The sequence below is a fragment of the Papio anubis genome, chromosome 18 (assembly GCF_008728515.1).
Source record: "Papio anubis isolate 15944 chromosome 18, Panubis1.0, whole genome shotgun sequence".
NCBI lineage: Eukaryota > Metazoa > Chordata > Mammalia > Primates > Cercopithecidae > Papio > Papio anubis.
Window position 1 is genome coordinate 21,086,191 of NC_044993.1, and position 21,552 is coordinate 21,107,742.

Here is a 21,552-nt window from a genome sequence, read left to right on the forward strand (position 1 = left end):
TTTGTTTTGCTTGATTTTGATAACCAGATGTCATTTAAAAAAAATACAATGTGGCCATTCTTTAAAGGAGAAAGTCCCCTCAGAGGGTGATTATGAGGATTTAGAGTAAATAAAGTCCTGTCTGGCCTTTAAAAATATTGAATAAATGGTAGCTGTTACCAACTAACAAATTGCATGGACCATGTGCCAGGTATTAATTCATTTAATCTCCACAAAAACTCCCCATTTTGTAAATGTAAAATCTGAGGCAACTAGAGGTTAAATGATGTGCTAGCAAGTAGCAGAGCTCGCTGTTCTCCAACCCCTGCCTTTCAACAGGGACCCCCGCCCCCAGCATGGAAGAGGAAGTCGTCACGCACTGCCCTGCAGGGAGGGCAGCCGCTGTTCCAGAAGATACCTTGCTGGGGCTCTGAAGGGGCTCAGCCTTGGGGTAAGAGGTTAATGGTTCTCTCTCACGGAGCAACAGACTTTGCAAAGGAGGGCAAGTCTCCCCTCCCTGAGCCCACCTAGGCATGGAAGCTGACCCTGAGTATCCCCTGCCATCGAGAGGAAGCCGGCAAGGAGCACACTCTTTTTGCAGAACTCTGAAAATTCTAAAAACCATTGAATTGTACACGTTAAACAAGTGAATGGTATGGTATGTGAGTTAGATGCCAATAAAGCTTCTATTGAAAAAACAGTTCACTCCCCAGGCACCTCTGGGAAAAGTTTCTTTAATAAAAAATTCTAGTACATCTACACGATTGTCCTCACCCTTCATCTACAGCAACGCAACAGGGAAAATAAAAAATAAGGGGCAATCTAGACATACTCAGTATAAAAACGCAGAGATCCATCTGAATGGGAGGCCTTAGGGTCTGGAAACCAGAAATGCAGGATGGCCAGTGGGCCCAGCAGCTCTGGGCTGCACTTTTGAAGAACTGTCTCTAACATTTTGAAAATAGCATTAAAAAAAAAAAAAGGTTGCACCAGGAGGCCTCAGAAGGGTCCATTCCAGAGACAAAGCCATCAGGGGTCGGTCACAGCAGACCCAGGCCCAGGACACAGGGCTGAGCATTTTACGGCAGGTGAGAGGCTTCTGGAAACCTGGCCTCTGAGGCAACCCTGGACCAGGTGGAGAGGTTTTCAGTGCTGAAGTCAAACTGCCCACATTCCTCCATCCTCAAAGGCTAAGGAACGAACCACTCTAAGGCCAGACTCATAGCCTGTCTCCTCCAAGTTGCTACGGCCGCTTCCTGACAAGCTCCAAAGTCCTCGGCTGAAGTGGGGACTGAGACCCCTTGGAGATGCTCTGTGGCCTGACATTTGGTCCCCAGCCCTGCAGGCAGGCAGCCTAGTCGTCGTCCCCACCACCGTACATGTCTGCCAGCTTCTTGAAGCGGCTGCCCCACTCGTTCAGATAGTCGTAATCTTGGTCCTGGTCAGAGGCGGAGGAGGTGAGGGAGCTCAGGGACGCGGCGTCGGAGCCGCTGCCCTCATAGTCGAACACCAAAAGGGAGTCGTAGGGCGGGGCTGTGGGGTCCGTGTTAGCTGCCTTCAGGTTCTGCGGCAACAGAGAACAGGTGGTTAGAGTGGTGGGCCCTGCCACTTGCCAGCTGCAAGCCTCCATTTCCTCATCTCTGAGCCCCCCCCTCCCCTCCCCTCCCCTAAAGTTTCAGAGCTTGAAATGAAACAATGCGTTATTCATGCAGAATTCATTTGCTCAGGGACCAGCACTCAACAAGTGCTCAGTGCAACACAGGCCGGGGGTAAGGGCAAGGACTGAAATCAGCTTGGGCCAGAACTCACACCACACACTAGCTTTGTGGCCTTGGACAAGTCCCTTAACCGCTCTATGCCTGTTTCCTTGTCTGTAAAATGACAAAATTTCATATGGGCTTTTTCTCTTCCTTTTTTAAACGATGCACGCCTGTGACACAGCCTTGGGAGGTCTTGAGGACATGTGCCTCCTTCGTACAGGAACAGATGAGTAAGTAAATGAGTAAATACCTGTAAAGCAGTTATTAGAATGGCACCTGGCAACAATAGCTATGATTACCTAATCAACGCTACGTGCTAGGTCAGTAGTTCCCAAACTTAAATTACCTGGAGAATCTTTTATAAATTCTGAAGCCCAGGCCACACCCAGTTCAATTACACCACAATCTCTGGGGGTGAGCTGAGGCATCAGTGGTTTCTGAAGGTGCCCACGTGATTCCAATATGCAGGCAGGGTCAGGAACCAGGGTGCTGGCACTGTCCTAGCTGCCTGCTCGTTCGATCTTTGAAGTCCTCTACAGCAGAGGCTCCAAACTTTGCTCTAAGTGCAGTCACCTGGGATCTGTAATTCAAACCCAGGTAGTCTGGCTCCAGAGTATTCAACTGCTGTATGTGAATAAATTAATAAATCGTTCCTAATTTTTTTTTTTTTTTTAGATGGAGTCTCCCTTTGTTGCCCAGGCTGGATGCAGTGGCGCGATCTCGGCTCACTTCAACCTCCACCTCCCGTTCAAGCGATTCTCCTGCCTCAGCCTCCCGAATAGCTGGGACTACAGGCATGCGCCATCACGCCCAGCTAATTTTTGTATTTTTAGTAGAGACAGGGTTTCACCATGTTGGCCAGGATAGTCTCAATCTCTTGACCTTGTGATCTGCCCGCCTCAGTCTCCCAAAGTGCTGGGATTACAGGTATGAGCCACCAGGCCCGACCCTTTTTTTTTTTTTTTGAGATGGAGTCTCCCTTTGTTGCCCAGGTGTGGGGGGCACACAACAAGACATTCAAGCCTATGTACGAAGCATTTGAGGTTGAGGCATGAAAATATACTGAGGTGCTGTGTGCATGTTGTTTGTACATGAGACTAGATCTCCTGGGCCCTGAAAACAGGATAGGGAGTAGTAAGTGTGATAAGTGCTGAACACAGCCTCCTGAAAATGTTGTTTGAGTGTTTTTTACAAGGCCATATGTGCCTCATGACCTGACCACAAAGAGCCACCTGGTGGATGTCTCGTTTGTCTACATTGTAGTTTAAACAAGCTCTCTCAATAAATACCTGGCAGACACATCTTAGAGCGACGCTCTCTCAAAGGAACTGCTCCCCACCCTGCTCAGCTAGAACTGTCTGAGTACTTCATTCCCGGTGTTCACTACAGCTCTAAGTTGTACCCAGGCTGGAGTGCAGTGGCGAAATCTTGGCTCACTGCAACCTCTGCCTCCACCATGTTGGCCAGGCTGGTCTCAAACTCCTGACCTCAAGTGATCTGCCCGCCTTGGCCTCTTAAAGTTCTGAGATTACAGGCGTGAGCCACTGCGCCCAGCCTCCTAATCACTTTTTGTTTTTGTTGTTGAGACGGAGTCTCACCCTGTCACCCAGGCTGGAATGCAGTGGCGTCATCTTGGCTCACTGCAACCTCTGCCTCCTTGGTTCAAGCGATTCTTGTGCCTCAGCCTCCCAAATAGCTGGGACTACAGGTACCCGTCACCATGCCTGGCTAATTTTTGTATTTTTAGTAGGGGCGGGGTTTCGCCATGTTGGCCAGGCTGGTCTTGAACTCCTGACCTCATGATCTACCCGTCTCAGCCTCCCAAAGTGCTGGGATTGCAGGTGTGAGCAATCGCGCCCAGCCCCTCCTAATCATTTTTAACCACTCTGCAAGTGGGAGTTCTATGGAGGAAGAAACAAACCCCAGAAGTTACTCAAATAAGCCAGAGGTCACAAGCTGGTTGGTGGTGGAGTCAGAATTTGAACTCAGACCCAAGACTCCAGCCCCATGCTTGTTCTCCTGTGTGGCTGGCGCTGGGCTTGAATAAAGGGTGGCCCTCGACTGACCTGCCACGTCTCACCTCGATTATAAAGTTGCCGATTTCATCTGGGTTGGCTGGCCGAGGACGGTACATGGGTGTGGGGATGAAGGTTGGTGCCACATCATTGCGGAGAACCACCTCCGGCCTGGCCTCCAGACCTCGGTGAAGCTGGGTGATGTCATAGTCCTGTGGGGAAATGCAGGAGAGCAGGGGACTGAGGACTCCTGTCCCCCCTCCCCTGCCACTTACATCTCACTCACCCCACACCCCCTACCCTTTGGATACTCTGGCTCATGGGGAGGTCTTACAAGACAGATGATGTCAGAGATTTTGGAAAACCCTCGTTTCCATCCTCCCTTGTCCTAGCAAATTAAACACAGGCTCGAGGTTAACTTGGCGAGGGTCAAACAGATTACAGCAATGGACCAGAGAAGCGCTGGAGGATGGAAAAAAAGGAAGACGCAAGCTTCGTGCCAGGGCCTGGTCAACACAGCTAACTTGGTCAGTTGGTTGACCCAATGGCTTAGCCCTGCCAGTGGACTTGGGGGCACCCACCTCCCAATCCCAGAGCCCCCAGTGCCCCACCTGGTCCTCTTCGCCACCCCCCTCTTCGCCGTAGTAGAAGACGTTGTCACGGGTGTCATCTTCTGGGAGTAGGAGGGGCTCCTTGACCTTCCGCTTCTTTCTCACCAACAAGAGCAGCACCAGCAGGAGGACTGCAAGGGTTGGGGAGTGAGTGTTCCCTCTGCAACCCCACAGTGGGCCAAGACCCCCAGGCCCTCAGAGCCCCTCTAACTGCTGACGTCCTCACTCAGTAGCCAGAGCTTAACATGCTACAACGGCTTCACTTGCACCTAGGAAAACTTCAACTCCTCATCAAGGCTGGCAGGATTTGGTCCCAGCCTATGCCCCCCAGTCCCCCTACCCACTAAGGTCTAGGCACACTGGCCTCCTCTGTGTTCCTTGAATGCCCCCAGCAGCTCCCCCTCAAGAACCTTCATACAGGCTCCTTCCTCACCTGGCAGACTCTATGCCTACACATGGCTCCCACGTGTCAGCTCTCAGCTTAATATCACCTCCTCCTAGAAGATTCTGACTTCCTTCTCCCCACCCATAATGCTGTCAGTCTAACCAGATTGGTGGTACTGATCCTTAAGAAAATCTTCTGTCGAAATGTCAGGATGGGAACCTCCCAACAGATGTTGTCTTTCAGTGAGACTCTCTTTTACTCACCACATGTCCCCTAACTAGCCACAGACTAAGAACAAGATAATGCAACTTTCATAGGGTACAGTAATTTAAACTTAGGTGAAATGCAGTTTTTTGTTTTTTTTTTTTTTTTTGAGACGGAATCTCACTCTTGTAGGCTAGAGTGCATAGGTGCAATCTCAGGTCACTGCAACCTCCGCCTCCCCGGTTCAAGCGATTCTCCCTGCTTCAGCCTCCCTAGTAGTTACAGGCGCCTGCCACCATGCCCAGCTAATTTTTGTATTTTTAGTACAGACAGGGTTTCACCATGTTGGCCAGGCTGGTCTCGAGCTCCCAACCTCAAGTGATCCAACTGCCTTGGCCTCCTAAAGTGCTGGGATTACAGGTATGAACCATTGCACTTGGCCGGATTTTTTTTTTTTTTTTTTTTTTTTTTTTTTTTTGAGATGGAGTCTCACTCTGTCACCCAGGCTGGAGTACAGTGGCACAATCTCGGGTCACTGCAATCTCTGCCTCCCAGGTTCAAGTGATTCTCCTGCCTCAGCCTCCTGAGTAGCTGGGATTACAGGAGCCCACCACCATGCCTGGCTAATTTTCGTATTTTATTATTTTTTTTCTTTACCTATTTTTGAGACAGATTCTTGCTCTGTCACCTAGGCTGGAATACAGTGGTGTGACCTCAAATTTTTGTATTTTTAGTAGAGACAGGGTTTCCCCACGTTGGCCAGGCTGGTCTCTAACTCCTGACCTCAGGTGATCTGCCCACCTCGGCCTCCCAAAGTGCTAGGATTACAGGCATGAGCCACCATGCCCAGCCCCAGTGTTGGAATTTTAAGAGGGTCTGGCTTCAGTGATGTGGTCTGAAAGGCTGGCAGGCTCTTTGGATATGGGGGGACTGGCCAACTGGTTCCTGGCTGCCTTCTCTGTCATGCCTACACACAGCTAAGAGGGGACCCTCTAGCCCTCTCTCTATGGCAGTTCGATGAGAGAGCACACACCGCTGCTCAGGATCATTACTTTTGTGCCTGCTGATGGAACTGCTGTCTGTCCTTGGCCAGACAAAACAGACCCAACCTTCCTTGGGAGTCCACGGGTTCTGAGGGTGCACACACATGTGGGCTAGACGGTAACCTCTCCTCTCCCGAATCTGGGGGAAGGCAAGACGCCAGGTGGACTTCTCTGAACCCGGGTCTAACTGCCTACTGACACCTCCACTTGGACTGGCCTGGCAAGTGTCTTCCCATGGTCCTTCCCAAACTGGCAAATGGAAATGCCATGTTTCTCCTTAAGCCAAAAGCCTTGCAATCATCGATGGCTCTTACCCTCAACTCCACACATCAATCTGAAGGGACTCTACCTTGAAACATGACCACCACTGACCACCTGAATGCTGCCATCCTGGCCTGAGCCTCCATCACCTTGTCCCTGGATTATAGCAACAGCCTCCTAAATGATCTCCCTGCCTCCACCTTCGCCCCCATATAGTCTGCTCAGCAGGAATCCTGCAAAATTTAAGTCAAATCACATCACCCCTCTGCTCAAAACCTTCTGATAACTTTTGGTTCTATCCAGAGTCTTCACAATAGCCTATGAGGCCCAACACAACTGGGCCCCTGTGCCCATCACCTCTCTGACCTAATTTCCTACTTTCCTGGGTTTTGTTTGTTTGTTTGTTTGTTTGTTTTAAGGCAGAGTCTTGCTCTGTTGCCCAGGCTGGAGTGCAATGGTGTGATCTCTGCTCACTGCAACCTCCACCTCCTGGGTTCAAGTAATTCTCCTGCCTCAGCCTCCCAAGTAACTGGGATTACAGGCATGTGCCACCATGCCTGGTTAATTTTGTATTTTTAGTAGGGACAGGATTTCACCATGTTGGCCAGGGTGGTCTCGAACTCCTGACCTCAAGGGCCTTGACCTCCCAAAGTGTTGGGATTACAAGTGTGAGCCACTGCGCCCAGCGAAAAGCATGTTCTTGTATTCATGTGATTGGTCTCTGACTGACGATGTGTGTTGTCTATGTTAAGACCAAGTCAAAAGGTGGAAAAAACAACTGTGATAGGTTCTGTCTTTATAGCCAAGAAATTTGTTTTTAACTAAACATTTCCTCCCACTAGACCAGTCACTTGCAAACTCTAGCATGTATCAGAATGCCTTAGGAGCTTGTTAACATGCAGATTACTGGGTTCTATTCCTACATTTCTGAATCAGTAAATCTGGAATAGGTGCTGAGAATTTGCCTTTCTAATAATAGCAAATTCCTGGTGATGCTAATACTGTTGGAAATCACCCTTTCAGAACCACTGATGACCTGGTGGCAGGGCCGAGTCTGTTTGCTCACCACTGTATCGCCAAAGCCTGGTACATTCCACAAGCCCCAGAATGATTGTCTGACGCTCCTAGAATTAGGAGTTTAAAGAGTGGGCCAGGCCGGGCGCGGTGGCTCAAGCCTGTAATCCCAGCACTTTGGGAGGCCGAGACGGGCGGATCACAAGGTCAGGAGATCGAGACCATCCTGGCTAACACAATGAAACCCCGTCTCTACTAAAAAAAAAAAAAAAAAAAAGAGTGGGCCAGACGCAGTGACTCACACCTATAATCCCAGCACTTTGGGAGGCCAAGGTGGGTGGATTGCTTGAGCCCAGGAATTCAAGACCAGCCTGGGCAACACAGTGAGGCCCCGTATTTACAAAAAATACAAAAATGAGCTGGTCGTGGTGGCCCACACCTGTAGTCCCAGGTACTTGGGAGGCTGAGGTGGGAAGGTCATTTGAGCCTGGGAGGCAGAAGCTGCAATGAGCCGAGATCACGCCACTGTACTCCAGCCTGGGCGACAGACTGAGACCCTGTCCTTTTTTTTTTTTTTTTTGAGACGGAGTCTTGCTCTGTCACCCAGGCTGGAGTGCAGTGGCACGATCTCGGCTCACTGCAAGCTCCACCTCCCAAGTTCACGCCATTCTCCTGCCTCAGCCTCCCAAGTAGCTGAGACTACAGGGGCCCGCCACCACGCCCGGCTAATTTTTTGTATTTTTTTTTTTTTTTTTTTAGTACAGATGGGGTTTCACTGTGTTAGCCAGGATGGTCTCGATCTCCTGACATTGTGATCCGCCGGCCTCGGCCTCCCAAAGTGGCTGGGATTACAGGCATGAGCCACCGCGCTCGGCCGAGACCCTGTCTTAAAAAAACGTTTAAGGGGTGGACAGGCGATGTTGGTGGCCTCTTAGTTCCAGGAGCTGAAGTTCAACATAGAATCCTGTCTTTCAACTCCCCCATCCTCAGGGAGGGGGTGGGGGCCTGGTACTCACGCAGCAGAGCCAGGACAGCCCCCAGCACAGGGAGGATGAAACCCCCCTTCCAGGGATCAGGGCATTTCTCGACATGGCCGTGGCAGTCACACACGGTGGCCCTGATCACTGTCAGCTGCTCCTTGTTGCCATGGTCAGACAGAGAAAGGTGCACATCATATGTGTCCTGCTTCAGGAACTTCTTCAGGGACAAGACCACCGTGTCATCTGGAGTGAATAGATCATTGATTAGCTGTGGGATAGCATCAGTGCAGGGATCTGAGTACACCATGATGAAAGTTTGAGAATACGGCTCCTACATGTGTGCAATGGGGAGAAATACTCCACAAGCACACTTTGGAGAACAGCAGTAAAAGCTGATCTTTGGCTAAAGCAAAACTCACCATAATGAAAAGGATTATTGGGATAAAAATACTCATTTGTCGTTTTACTTTAAAAAAATCGATAATCACAGTATTTTTTTTTTTTTTTGAGACGGAGTCTCGCTCTGTCACCCAGGCTGGAGTGCAGTGGCCGGATCTCAGCTCACTGCAAGCTCCGCCTCCCGGGTTTACGCCACTCTCCTGCCTCAGCCTCCCGAGTAGCTGGGACTACAGGCGCCCGCCACCTTGCCCGGCTAGTTTTTTGTATTTTTTTAGTAGAGACGGGGTTTCACCGGGTTAGCCAGGATGGTCTCGATCTCCTGACCTCGTGATCCGCCCATCTCGGCCTCCCAAAGTGCTGGGATTACAGGCTTGAGCCACCGCGCCCAGCCAATCACAGTATTTTTATAACATGAAGTTTTAAAAGCCATGTCATGCAGGACCAATAACTTATTTGCATCATTGGCTGCTACACTGTTTTTTTCCTTCAAAAAGAATACTCTTCCTAAAAGACAGCTAACCCAATTTTTTTTTTAAAAGTAAAAGCAACTTTATTAAGAAAGTAAATGAGGGCCAGGAACAGTGGCTTATGCCTATAATCCCAGCACTTTGAGAGGCCGAGGCGGATAGATCACGAGGTCAAGAGATCGAGACCCTCCTGGCCAACATGGTGAAAACCTGTCTCTACTAAAAATATAAAAATTTGGCCAGGCGCGGTGGCTCACACCTGTAATCCCAGCACTTTGGGAGGCCGAGACGGGTGGATCACAAGATCAGGAGATCGAGACCATCCTGGCTAACACGGTGAAACCTTGTCTCCCCTAAAAATACAAAAAAAAAAATTAGCTGGGCATGGTGGCACGCATCTGTAGTCCCAGCTACTCAGGAGGCTGAGGCAGGAGAATGGCGTGAACCCAGGAGGCGGAGCTTGCAGTGAGCCGAGATTGCGCCACTGCACTCCAGCCTGGGCGACAGAGCAAGACTCTGTCTCAAAAAAAAAAAAAATTAGCCAGGTATGATGGCACGCGCTTGTAGTCCCAGCTACTTGGGAGGCTGAGGCAGGAGAATCGCTTGAACCCAGGAGGTGGAGGCTGCAGTGAGCCGAGATCATGCCACTGCACTCCAACCAAATGACAGAGCAGGACTCTGTCTCAAAAAAAAAAAAAAAGAATGTAAAGGAATAAAGAATGGCATAGGCAGAGCAGCTGATAGCTAACCCAATCTTATATGAAACACCCATATTTCCAACTAAGCATTCAATTTTTTTGAGACTAAGTCTTGCTCTGTCGCCCAGACTAGAGTGCAGTGGCGTGATCTTGGCTCACTGCAACCTCCGCCTCCTGTGTTCAAGTGATTCTCCTGCCTCAGCCTCCTGAGTAGCTGGGATTATAGGCACCCGCCACTGTGCCTGATTACTTTTTGTATTTTTAGTAGAGATAGGCTTTCACCATCTTGGTCAAGCTGGTCTCAAACTCCTGGCCTTGTGATTCACCTGCCTCGGCCTCCCAAAGTGCTGGGATCACAGGCATGAACCACGGTGACTGGCCTTCAATTTTTTTTTTTTTTTTGAGACGGAGTCTTGCTCTGTCCCCCAGGCTGGAGTGCAGTGGCGCAATCTCAGCTCACTGCAACCTCCGCCTCCTGGGTTCACGCCATTCTCCTGCCTCAGCCTCCCAAGTAGCTGGGACTATAGGCACTCGCCACTACGCCCGGCTAATTTTTTGTATTCTTTAGTGGAGACGGGGTTTACTGCAGCACAGGGATGGTCTCACATCTCCTGATCTCGCGTGATCCTGCCTGCCTCGCCTCCTAAAGTGCTGGGATTACAGACGTGAGCCACTGCACCCAGCCTCAATTTTTTTTTTTTTTTTTTTTTTTTTGAGACGAGTCTCGCTTTCTCTGTCACCCAGGCTGGACTGCAGTGGCCGGATCTCAGCTCACTGCAAGTCTCACCCGGTTCACGCCATTCTTCAAGCCCCTCTGCTCAGCCTCCGGTAGCTGGGGACTACAGGCTCACAATTTCCCTGGCTAGTTTTGTATTTCTATTGTGAGACGGGTTTTACCATAGTCAGGATGGTCTCATTTCCTGACCTCGTGATCCGCCCGTCTCGGCCTCCCAAAGTGCTGGGATTACAGGCTTGAGCCACCGCGCCCGGCGAATTTTTTTTTTTTTCAGACAGAGTCTTGCTGTGTCACTCAGGTTGGAGCACAGTGGCGCAATCTCAGCTCACTGCAACCTCTGCCTCATGGGCTCAAGCGATTCTCCTGCCTCGGCCTCTGGAGTAGCTAGGACTACAGGTTTGCCCCACTATACCCAGCTAGTTTTTGTATTTTTAGCAGAGGTGGATTTTGTGCCAGGCTGGTCTCAAGCTCCTGACCTCAGGTGATCTGCCTACCTCGGCCTCCCAAAGTGCTGGGATTACAGACATGAGCCACAACGCCAGGCCATATTAAATTATTAATAAAACTAAATGCACATGACTTGGTTATGTAAGTGCTAATGTTAAGCAGATCGGATCTGATGCTAACCTGTGTTATCACAGCATTGGTGATCACACAAGCGCAGGAATGCCAGAAATGAGGCTGCAGCAGGTATTGGGCTAACTGGCCTTCCAAGGCCCAGGGGGTGGCAGGCTAACCACAGAGCAGAAGAGGCCACTGCACACTGGGCACCACTTGGGGGACACTGCGTGGCAATCCCACAGTGGAGAAGGTGCTATGTGTGCAGTGGCCTCTTTAAAGAAAGGCCTTTGCTTTAAACTCAAGTTTCTCAAGAAGGGAGTCATTAGCCTGTGTGGAAGTTTTTTCATCGTGCAGGATTTGCCACCACAGCATTGCAGGTTTGTACCACTAAATGCCAGTAGTGCCCCCAATCATTGGGGCAATCAAAAACCCCCAAGTTTCTACCCGCACCCCTCCTCCATCCCAGGTTGTCAGCCTATCTCAGCACAGATTTCAAGTTTTTTCTGTTAAAATGCTCTGCATTCTCGCTGGGCTCCTCTTAGTCAAAGGGCCAGAAGGCAGAATCCACTGTCCCCATTTAGTGCCAGGAGGCAGGGACAGCTCTCCGGGCTGAACAACTAGTCGACCATGTGGAGCGGCCAACATGGGGTATCTGTCACTAAAACATCTCTGCCACCCTATAAGGCTGATTTCTCAGTTGTTGATGACGATTGGCAGTGGTGACTAAATAGGCACTTTTTTTTTTTTTTTTTGGAGACAGAGTCTCGCTCTGTCACCCAGACTGGAGTGCAGTGGCACGATCTCAGCTCACTGCAACCTCCGCCTCCCAGGTTCAAGTGATTCTCCTGCCTCAGCCTCCCGAGTAGCTGGGATTACACAGGCACATGCCACCACACCTAGCTAATTATTTTTTGTATTTTTAGTAGAGACAGGGTTTCACCATGTTGGCCAGGATGGTCTTGATCCTCAAGTTCATGATCCGCCCACCTCAGTCTCCCAAAGTGCTAGGATTACAGGCGTGAGCCCAGCGCCCAGCTAAATGGGCACTTACTAAGTGCCAGGTCCTACCCTGATCCTCACCATCGCTTTAAGAGGTGGGAACTGCTGTTATCCTCATTTTACAAATGCAGAAATTGAGGCTTAGGGAGTTAGGTAACTAGCCTGAGGTCACATGGAGTAGAGTCTGGATTAATCTCCCTGACAAGAGGACAAGGGCAAACAGAAAAATGAAATTAAAGCCAAGAACCAGGTTATCAATACTGTTCCAGGTATTAATAACATTGGGTTTTGGCCATAATGCTTATGCTTTTTCCCCCCACCCCCCAACACCATGGTGAGTGAGACTGCCTAGACTAAAATCCTGATAGGCCAGGTGTGGTGGCTTATGCTTGTAATCTTGGCACTTTGGGAGGCTGAGGTGGGAGGATCACCTCAAGTCAGGAGTTCAAGACCAGCCTGGCCAACATGGCAAAACCATGCCTCTACTAAAAAATACAAAACTTAGACGGGCATGGTGACAGGCACCTGTAATGTCAGCTACTCAGGCAGGGATAATTGCTTGAACCCAGGAGGCAGAGGTTGCAGTAAGCCGAGATTGTGCCACTGCACTCCAGTCTGGGAGACAGAGTGAGACTCTGTCTCAAACAAAAAACAACAACAACAAAAAACCCTAGTGACATTTTAATTTTATTTGAGATACAGTCTCACTCTGTCCCCCAGGGTGGAGTGCAGTGGCACAATCTCGGCTCACTGAAACCTCCACCTCCCAGGTTCAAGCGATCCTTCTGCCTCAGCCTCCCAAGTAACTGGGACTACAGGCGCACGCCACCATGGACTGGCTAATTTTTTAGTAGAGACAGGGTTTCACCATATTGGCCAGGCTGGTCTCGAACTCCTGACCTCGTGACCCGCCCGCCTCAGCCTCCCAAAGTGCTGGGATTACAGGTGTGAGCCACCACATGTCGTCATGACATTAATTTTTAAAGCCATAACACAGCCAGGTGCGGTGGCTCACACTTGTAATCTCAGCACTTTGGGAGGCTGAGGTGGGTAGGTCACGAGGTCAGGAGCTCAAGGCCAGCCTGGTCAAGATGGTGAAACCCCGTCTCTACTAAAAAAATACAAAAATTAGCCGGCATGGTGGCGGGCGCCTGTAGTCCCAGCTACTCGGGAGGCTGAGGCAGATAATCGCTGGAACGCAGGAGGCAGAGCTTGCAGTGAGCCGACATCACGCCACTGCCCTCCAGCCTGGGCAACAGAGTGAGACTCTGTCTCAGAACAAAAAACAAACAAACAAAAAAGTCATAATGCTTCCGGCAAGATACTTCGGCTTCTGTAAGCCTTGATTTCCTCATCTGTAAAGTGTGTGTGTGTGAGAGAGAGAGAGAAACCTGCTCACAGGCTGCTGTGAGGATGAAGGAATCTAACCTACATAGAGCATGTGACATGGACCTGGCACAGAGCATGCTCAGTGAGTGGTGGCTACGATCACTGTGCTGGGTCCTGACTCTTGCTATGTGACACGGGCCAAGTCACTCCCTCCCTCTCGAGGCCTCAGTTTTTCCGTCTACACAGGAAGGCAGCTGGGCTAAAATGGTCTTTTAGGGGTCCTGTGGAATTCCAAAGGCCTCCACCAGGTTAATAAATGGCATCTGATTGAGGTTCTAGAGGAGACCGTTGCCCCCGTGGCCCAAAAGCTGCTAGGATGGGAATGTGTGCAGAATCCTGGTGTGGGGCAGATGCCCACTAGTGGAACTGGCACCCACCCGCTACCACCACTCACTCAGGTACCTTTCTCGTTGACCTCTGCCGTCCAGTAGATGTCTGAGTCGTCTGTGAGCTGGGCCTGGAAAGGGGAGGTGTGGGGGGACAGGTCCTTGTCCGTGATGTTCAGCACCTGGGACTCAGGGCTTTGGTTGCAGATGGTGATCTCACGGGGCTCAGGGACTGGGCCATGGTCGTTGACATCAATCAGTGTTAGCAGGAGGGTTCCCGTGCCAGTGGTGGGAGGGCTTCCTGTTTATAAAGACACATATGATGAGCTCCCTGTGACCCACCCAGTCAGCCTCAAGGGGGTTCCTGTTTACCACCCAGCTCTTGCCTCTTAAGACCTTCCATACCCTTGCTTCCAATACATGGCACATACATGCCAATCAGGCCATCATTCTCATTTCGGTAAACAGCAGACATTACTAACTATCACGGCACAGTTGCAGCCACTTCATCCAGACAGCCACTATAACCACAAAGCGAATCCTACTGGCTACCTCAGGGTTACTCCAGTGTTTGGTCCATCAGTTTCAGGGAAGCCTCCCTTCACAGCCCCGCTGCAGCCTCTCACCTGCCTGCAGGTCCTGGTTCAACACATGTCAACCAGAGGTGACAACTACATCATAACCCCCCATCTGTCATGGTGTGGCATCACTGATCTGTCATGGCACTTTCCAGTCAGCCCCTAGTAATCAATCACAAGGGAAAACTGACAGGCCAATTCAGGACCCAGTGAACATAAACTAAGGCTGAAGGGACTCTCCTAATGCTGATGTTTTATTTACTTATTTTGAGAGTCTTGCTCTGTTGCCCAGGATGGAGTGCAGTGGCACAATTTCGGCTCACTGCAACCTCTGCCTCCTGGGTTCAGGTGATTCTCATGCCTCAGCCTCCTGAGTAGCTGGGACTACAGGTGTGTGTCACCACGCCCAGCTAATTTTTTTTTTTTGTCATTAGTTACCATTAATTTATTATAAAAGAGAAATACAGAAATTATTTACACGATGAAAAGATTTCAGAACTTCAGTGGAATGGGCAGCTTCACGTTGATGCCATTTCAATAGTGAATTATTTCAGTCTATGTACTTTCCAAGAATGTCACCATCTCTAAATAGGAAATAATCCTTGTCATCTAGAACTACTTTGGTGCCTCCATATTCTGGGAGAAGAACTTTATCTCCAACTTTCACGCTAACTGGTCGAATCTCTCCACCCTTTCCTTTAGAACCCGATCCAACAGCGACTACTGTTGCTGCAATACTTTTCCTTGAGATTTTTCTGGAAGCATAATGCCTCCTTTGGTTATAGTTTGCAGCACTTCTTTCAGCCAATACTCGGTCAAAGAGTGGAAGAAACTGTCTAAATGCTTGTCCTGCCATGACGCCCTCTGCCTCAGACTCGAACTCTGCTCGTGTAGTGCCGCAACCCTGTCGACAAGTGAAAAGACCGCCTGGGTACAGGCGCGCTCGCCCCCGCCCCCGCCGTTCGCCCTTGTCCCTCCCCGTGAGGGAGAGCGGTTGCCCCAGGGCATGCTGTGATTCGCCCCAAGGGCCGTGCGCAGGCCTTAACGTGGGGACTGGGAGGCGGCACGCTCAGCTAACTTTTTATGTTTTTAGTACAGACAGGGTTTCGCCATGTTGGCCAGGCTGGTCTAGAACTCTTGACCTCAGGTGATTCGCCCGCCTCGGCCTCCCACAGTGCTGGGATTAGACTTTAATCACCACGCCCGACCCTAACTCTTATTTTTAAATGTTTCATTTTTTTGTAGAGACATGGTCTCTGTATGTTTCTCAGGTCAGCTTTGAACTCCTGGGCTCAAGTGATCCTCCTACCTAGGCCTCTCAAAGTGCTGGGATTACAGGCCTGAGTCACCACACCTGGCTCCCTCCCAACTCTTGGGTTTTAGGGAAATTGGAACCACGGCCAGTCCCTAGGATCACTCTTTTGTTGTTGTTGTTGCTTTTTGAGAGAGTCTCGCTCTGTCACCCAGGCTGGAGTGTAGTGGCACAATCTTGGCTCACTGCAGCCTCCGCCTCCCAGGTTCAAGCGATTCTTCTGCCTCAGCCTCCGGAGTAGCTGGGACTACAGGCATGCGCCCCCACGCCCAGCTAATTTTTTGTATCTTTAGTAGAGATAGGGTTTCACCGTGTTGGCCAGGCTGGTCTCGAACTCCTGACCTCAGGTGATCTACCTGCCTCGGCCTCCCAAAGTGCTGGGATTACACGCGTGAGCCACCGCACCCGGCCTAGGACCAGTCTTTTTTTTTTTTTTTTGAGACGGAGTCTTGCTCTGTCACCCGAGCTGGAGTGCAGTGGCCGGATCTCAGCTCACTGCAAGCTCCGCCTCCTGGGTTTACACCATTCTCCTGCCTCAGCCTCCCGAGTAGCTGGGACTACAGGCGCCTGCCACCTCGCCCGGCTAGTTTTTTGTATTTTTTAGTAGAGACGGGGTTTCACCGGGTTAGCTAGGATGGTCTCGAACTCCTGACCTCGTGATCCGCCCGTCTCGGCCTCCCAAAGTGCTGGGATTACAGGCTTGAGCCACCGCGCCCGGCAGGACCAGTCTTTAAAAGACTCCTCTGAAAGACCCCTTTGACCATCTGGACTGGTTTGCAAATAGCCCTCCCCGACACATTCCCACCTGTGGAGGGAACATGCTGTGCTGTGTCATGTGACCTGAGAACCAAAAGTGGCCCCTGTGGGAAGGCTGGGAGGATGCTCTCACCATTGTCCACGGCCAAGACCATGACTTCGTAGATGTTGTTTCTCACAAACCGCTCATCCTCACGGTCTAGGGTGCCCGCAACAGTGACCTGCCCACTGTCTGCGTCCATGGCTAGCCACCCTGCTGGGTCTCTCAGGATGCGGTAGCTGGAGAGGAAAAGTTGAGACGAGTAACATCCAGAATATTTAGAATTCTGTAGAATTGTGTAGCGCCACAAGGAGAGACCTGTGGTCTGACCCTGGCGACATGTGAAAAGACTGCCTGGGCGCAGGCGCGCTCGCCCCAGCCCCTGCCACTCAACCCCTTATCCCTCCCCATGAGGGAAGGCAGTTGCCCCAAGGCGCGTCATTCAGGGCCTCCTCATACCAACTGGCTGATGGCCTCTGGGAACCTAAGCAGGATCATATGGAAAATGCGCCTCGCCCATAAACGGGGTCCTAAAGCAGCAGGTGCAGGAGTCCCAAGAGGGATACATGACAGAGTGAGAAATACCTGCCCCCAAACCCCTATTCAGTCTTCAGCCTCAAAGAGGGTAGGAAGAAGAGGACCTATGCAGGAGGGATATTCCTATTTAACAGTCTCTACGGTAATCAGAACAAACGCTGGCCATCATCAACTGTACCAGTGCATGCTGCTCACCGAGCCCCGCTCCTGAGTACCTGATCTTTTGATTCTCCTTGTCAGGGTCTGTTGCAGTGTAGACACACACAGCCTCCCCAGTGGGGATGCCCTCCTGGACCTCAACGACTTTGGAGGGCGGGACAAACACGGGTGCCTCATTCACATCCTCCACGTGGACCACTATGGTGGCTGTTGAGGTTGGGAGCTTCAGCACAAAAGGGGCCTCATTGGTCACTTCAACGTATAGGGTGTGCTGGTTTTTGGCCTCAAAATCCAAACCCTAGGAGAGAAGAGGAAGAAGGACCTGAACCACCATTTTGAGAGGAGTACAGTACAGTTGAGATGTCAGAAGGAAAGAGCCAATACTGAGGGGCTTTAGCCCCCACTAGCAACCATGCTGCCCCTTCTCTGTCCCATGAACACTCCTATGTTTCCTGAGTGCACATCTTTTTTTTGTTTGTTTTTTTGAGACGGAGTCTTGCTCTATCACCCCGGCTGGAGTGCAGTGGCCGGATCTCAGCTCACTGCAAGCTTCGTAGATGTTGTTTCTCACAAACCGCTCATCCTCACGGTCTAGGGTGCCCTGAGTGCACATCTTATGGGGCCTCTCAGACCATACTAAAGGTAACTCTATTAATAAGCCCTAGAATAATGGTTCCCAGTGGAGTGGTGGTGATGTTTGAGAAAATTGGGGGGCCTGGCATTGTGGCTCACGCCTGTAATCCCAGCACTTTGGGAAGCCAAGGCTGCTGGATTGCTTGAGACCAGGAGTTCAAGACCAGCCTGGGCAACATGGCAAGGCCCGGTCTCTACAAAAATACAAAAATTAGCTGGGCCTGGTGGTGCATGCCTATGGTCTCAGCTACTTGGGAGGCTGAGTAGGGTGGATCATTTGAGCCCAGGAGGTTGAGGGTGCAATGAGCCAAGACTGTGCCACTATACTCCAGCCTGGGTTGACATACCAAGACCCTGTCTCAAAACAAAACAAATTGTAGAAGCATTTCTAGTTGTCGTAATGACGGGATACCACTGGCATTTACAGGCTGGGGCAGGGATGATGTGTCTCAGAATCAGAATGCTAGATACGAGGAGCTGTTCCATATCCCATGTGACTTGCTAATATCCCCATGGACATTAATACACTCCCGGATGTGAAAAATCTGTTTAATATAGAGTCTAGAACACATTTTACATATAAGCCAAGTTTTTGTGTAGTTTTAGTACATACTGCATCTTCTAGGAATGCAGCTACTGAGGGGAGCTCCTATTTTAATTTGTTCAGGACTTCAAGAGTTGCTTCTTCACTGTTCTGAAGACATCAACATAACTTGCGGTTTGAGCTACCAGGGTAACACAGTGTCCGCTGCATTTGGATGATTCTACAAATGGATGTGGGGAACTGACCACTTCATTATGTTTTCTAGTATAGCTGTGCCCAAAAGTTTACATATCAAAATATTTTATATTCAGTCAACATTTTTGTAAAATTTTAAATTTTTATTTGAGACAGGATCTTGTTCTGTTACCCAGGCTGGAGTGCAGTGGCTTGATTATGGCTCACTGCAGCGTCGACCCTTTGGGCTCAAGCAATCTTCCCACTTCAGCCTCCTGAGTAGCTGGGACTACAGGTGTGTGTCACCACATCCAGGCTGGAGTGCAGTGATGCACACTCGGCTCACTACAACCTCCTCCTCCCGGGATCAAGCGATTCTCCTCTCAAGTAGCCTCAGCCTCTCAAATAGCTGGGACTACAGGCACGTGCCACCACGCCCAGCTAATTTTTGTATTTTTAGAAAATACAAGAGAGACGGGTTTCACCATGACAGCTGGTCTCGAACTCCCGACCTCAGGTGATCTGTCCGCCTCGGCCTCCCAAAGTGCTGGGATTACAGGTATGAGCCATCGTGCCCGGCCCCAGCTAATTTTTTGTACTTTTAGTGTAGACAGGACTTCTCCATGTTGTCCTGGCTGGATTTTTTCTTTTAGTTAGGATATTCTCTATTTTTAGAAATCATGAGTTAGGTTAGTTATATTATAAATGAACTTCCTTTCACATCATTTCACAATGTCGAAGTGGCATTCCAAAGTATTTGTTGCAGAAAAGAAGACAGCAAACCCCAGTCTTTAAAATATATTATTTCATACAATATTTTATGTTCTCAAACCACACCATTCTTCACAGTAAACCAGGAAGTAAAAGAAACTGATGCGCCGGGCATGGTGGCTCACGCCTGTAATCCCAGCACTTTGGGAGGCCGAGGCGGGAGGATCACCTGAGGTCGGGAGTTTGAGACCAGCCTGACCAGCATGGAGAAACTCCATCTTTACTAAAAATACAAAAAAATTAGCCGGACACGGTGGCACAGGCCTGTAATCTCAGCTACTCAGGAGGCTGAGGCAAGAGAATCGCTTGAACCCGGGAGGCGGAGGTTGTGGTGAGCCAAGATCATGCCATTGCACTCCAGCCTGGGCAACAAGAGCAAAACTTGGTCTCGAAAAAAAAAAGAAACTGATGCAAGATTAGGCCCATCTTGGCCGGGCACGGTGGCTCAAGCCTGTAATCCCAGCACTTTGGGAGGCCGAGACGGGTGGATCACGAGGTCAGGAGATCGAGACCATCCTGGCTAACACAGTGAAACCCCATCTCTACTAAAAAATACAAAAAACTAGCCGGGCGAGGTGGCGGGCGCCTGTAGTCCCAGCTACTCGGGAGGCTGAGGCAGGAGAATGGCGCAAACCCGGGAGGCAGAGCTTGCAGTGAGCTGAGATCCGGCCACTGCACTCCAGCCTGGGCGACAGCACGAGACTCTCTCTCAAAAAAAAAAAAAAAAAAAAAGATTAGGCCCATCTTCTTTTTTTTTTCTTTTTTAGTGCTGATGGGATCTCGCTATGTTCACCAGACTGATCTGAAACTCCTGGCCTCAAGCGATCCTCCCACCTCAGCCTCCTAAAGTGCTGGGAATATGTGTGAGCCACTGGGCCTAGTCTCATTCAGACTTTTTGACCCAACCCACGTCCTATACCCCAATAAAGACAAAAATACATACACACAAAAAAGAGACTTTTTGAGAGGCAGGAGTGTGCCTAAGTACTAGGTGATTCAAAACATTTTATTATCTAAACACCTAGACATGAGTTTTAGAGTAAATGCAAAGTCAACATGGATTTCAATAAAATGGACCCTTCTATGTGAGACTGGTCTGGGGTAGCCACTGGACACTTTGGTCTAGGAGGAGGCTCCACTGATGTGCTTCAGTTAGATCAATGACTCTTACCTATTTATGAAGTGGGCTCCTGGGTAAGATTTAGTTTGAACAAAGGGACTCCCCAACACGAGAGTGGTAGAACACTGTTGGGAGCCACTGGGCTGGTACGATTCCTAGTGACTAGCCCACGGTAGACAGTGGCTCCTCGTCCTGAAGGCTGCAGACCTGACCGCCCCAGGTATAGCCATTGTCTGAGGCCGGAACTCACTCACCTTCCTGGTTGTCAGGATGCCCTGGTTGCTCTCAGGGTGGGTGGCGATGGTAAAATGGTCCCCGTCGTCACCGCCCACGATGAGGTAGGTGGCACGCCACGCAGGTGAGTTGGGGGCGTCCAGATCAGTGACTGTCAGCCTCTGCACCTCATGGCCCACTGCATTCTCAGGCACATGGGACTCATACTGCCAGTGTGAGAAGCACAGTGCTGTTAGAGCAGAGAACGACTCTCCCACTCCAGAGGCTTAGAAGCCTCCATCCAACCTCAGGGCATCCCCACGCCTTTACCCTTTCCTGGACTACCCACCCACTTTGCGGGGTTTCAGGGTATACACAGCGGCAGGATGTCCCCAGCAGCAGCCTCACAGCTGCCGGCACAGACCACACCAATCCTGTGCCTGCTTTCCTTACACACAGGGCCCTGATGTTCCAGAAATCTCACAAGCTTGCATCCCCAAGCCCCTGCCACGTGTAGCTACCTATCCTGCTGAGATCAGAAAGGAATAAGGAAGGTGGCAAGAAGGGCTAGGTGCCCGAATGGGCTGGGGCACTGAACAGGAATTTTTTGGAGGTTCTCGGACATGTGACAAAGACTGGAAAATCAGTTGCTCAGAACAAAATTTTTTTTTTTTTTTTTTTTTAAAGACAATCTCACTCTGCCACTCAGGCTGGAGTGCAGTGGTGTGGTCTCGGCTCACTTCAACCTCCACCTCGCAAGCTCAAGTGATCTTCATGCCTCAGCTTCCCAAGTAGCTGGGACTACAGGCGTGCGCCACTGCACCTGGTTAATCTTTGTATTTTTAGTAGAGACAGGGTTTTGCCATATTGGCCAGGTTGAACTCCTGG

The 21,552-nt window shown here is 50.2% G+C and overlaps 1 protein-coding gene and 1 pseudogene across 3 annotated transcripts in view; both read right to left on the reverse strand.

Moving 5' to 3' along the window:
* Positions 1–697: 697 nt before the first annotated feature.
* The window catches only part of CDH3 (cadherin 3), a 58,932-nt gene continuing 38,077 nt past the window's right edge, over positions 698–21,552 (reverse strand). The window contains exons 9-16 of one of the 2 annotated variants that reach the window (XM_021932099.2): positions 20,706–20,891; positions 17,266–17,507; positions 16,607–16,752; positions 13,904–14,128; positions 8,289–8,495; positions 4,366–4,496; positions 3,820–3,966; positions 698–1,543 (exon numbers count right to left, since the gene is read on the reverse strand). In XM_021932099.2, the coding sequence (XP_021787791.1) occupies positions 1,334–1,543; positions 3,820–3,966; positions 4,366–4,496; positions 8,289–8,495; positions 13,904–14,128; positions 16,607–16,752; positions 17,266–17,507; positions 20,706–20,891 (1,494 nt within the window). In that variant the 3' untranslated portion in view covers positions 698–1,333. The remainder of the gene's footprint in view (positions 1,544–3,819; positions 3,967–4,365; positions 4,497–8,288; positions 8,496–13,903; positions 14,129–16,606; positions 16,753–17,265; positions 17,508–20,705; positions 20,892–21,552) is intronic. The other variant, XM_021932100.2, reaches the window with a different exon arrangement.
* On the reverse strand, positions 14,135–15,892 carry LOC101003853 (annotated as a pseudogene). Its single transcript, XR_163237.4, has 2 exons — positions 14,884–15,892; positions 14,135–14,567 (listed from the first exon to the last, which is right to left on the reverse strand). The product of XR_163237.4 is annotated as a 10 kDa heat shock protein, mitochondrial pseudogene (transcript).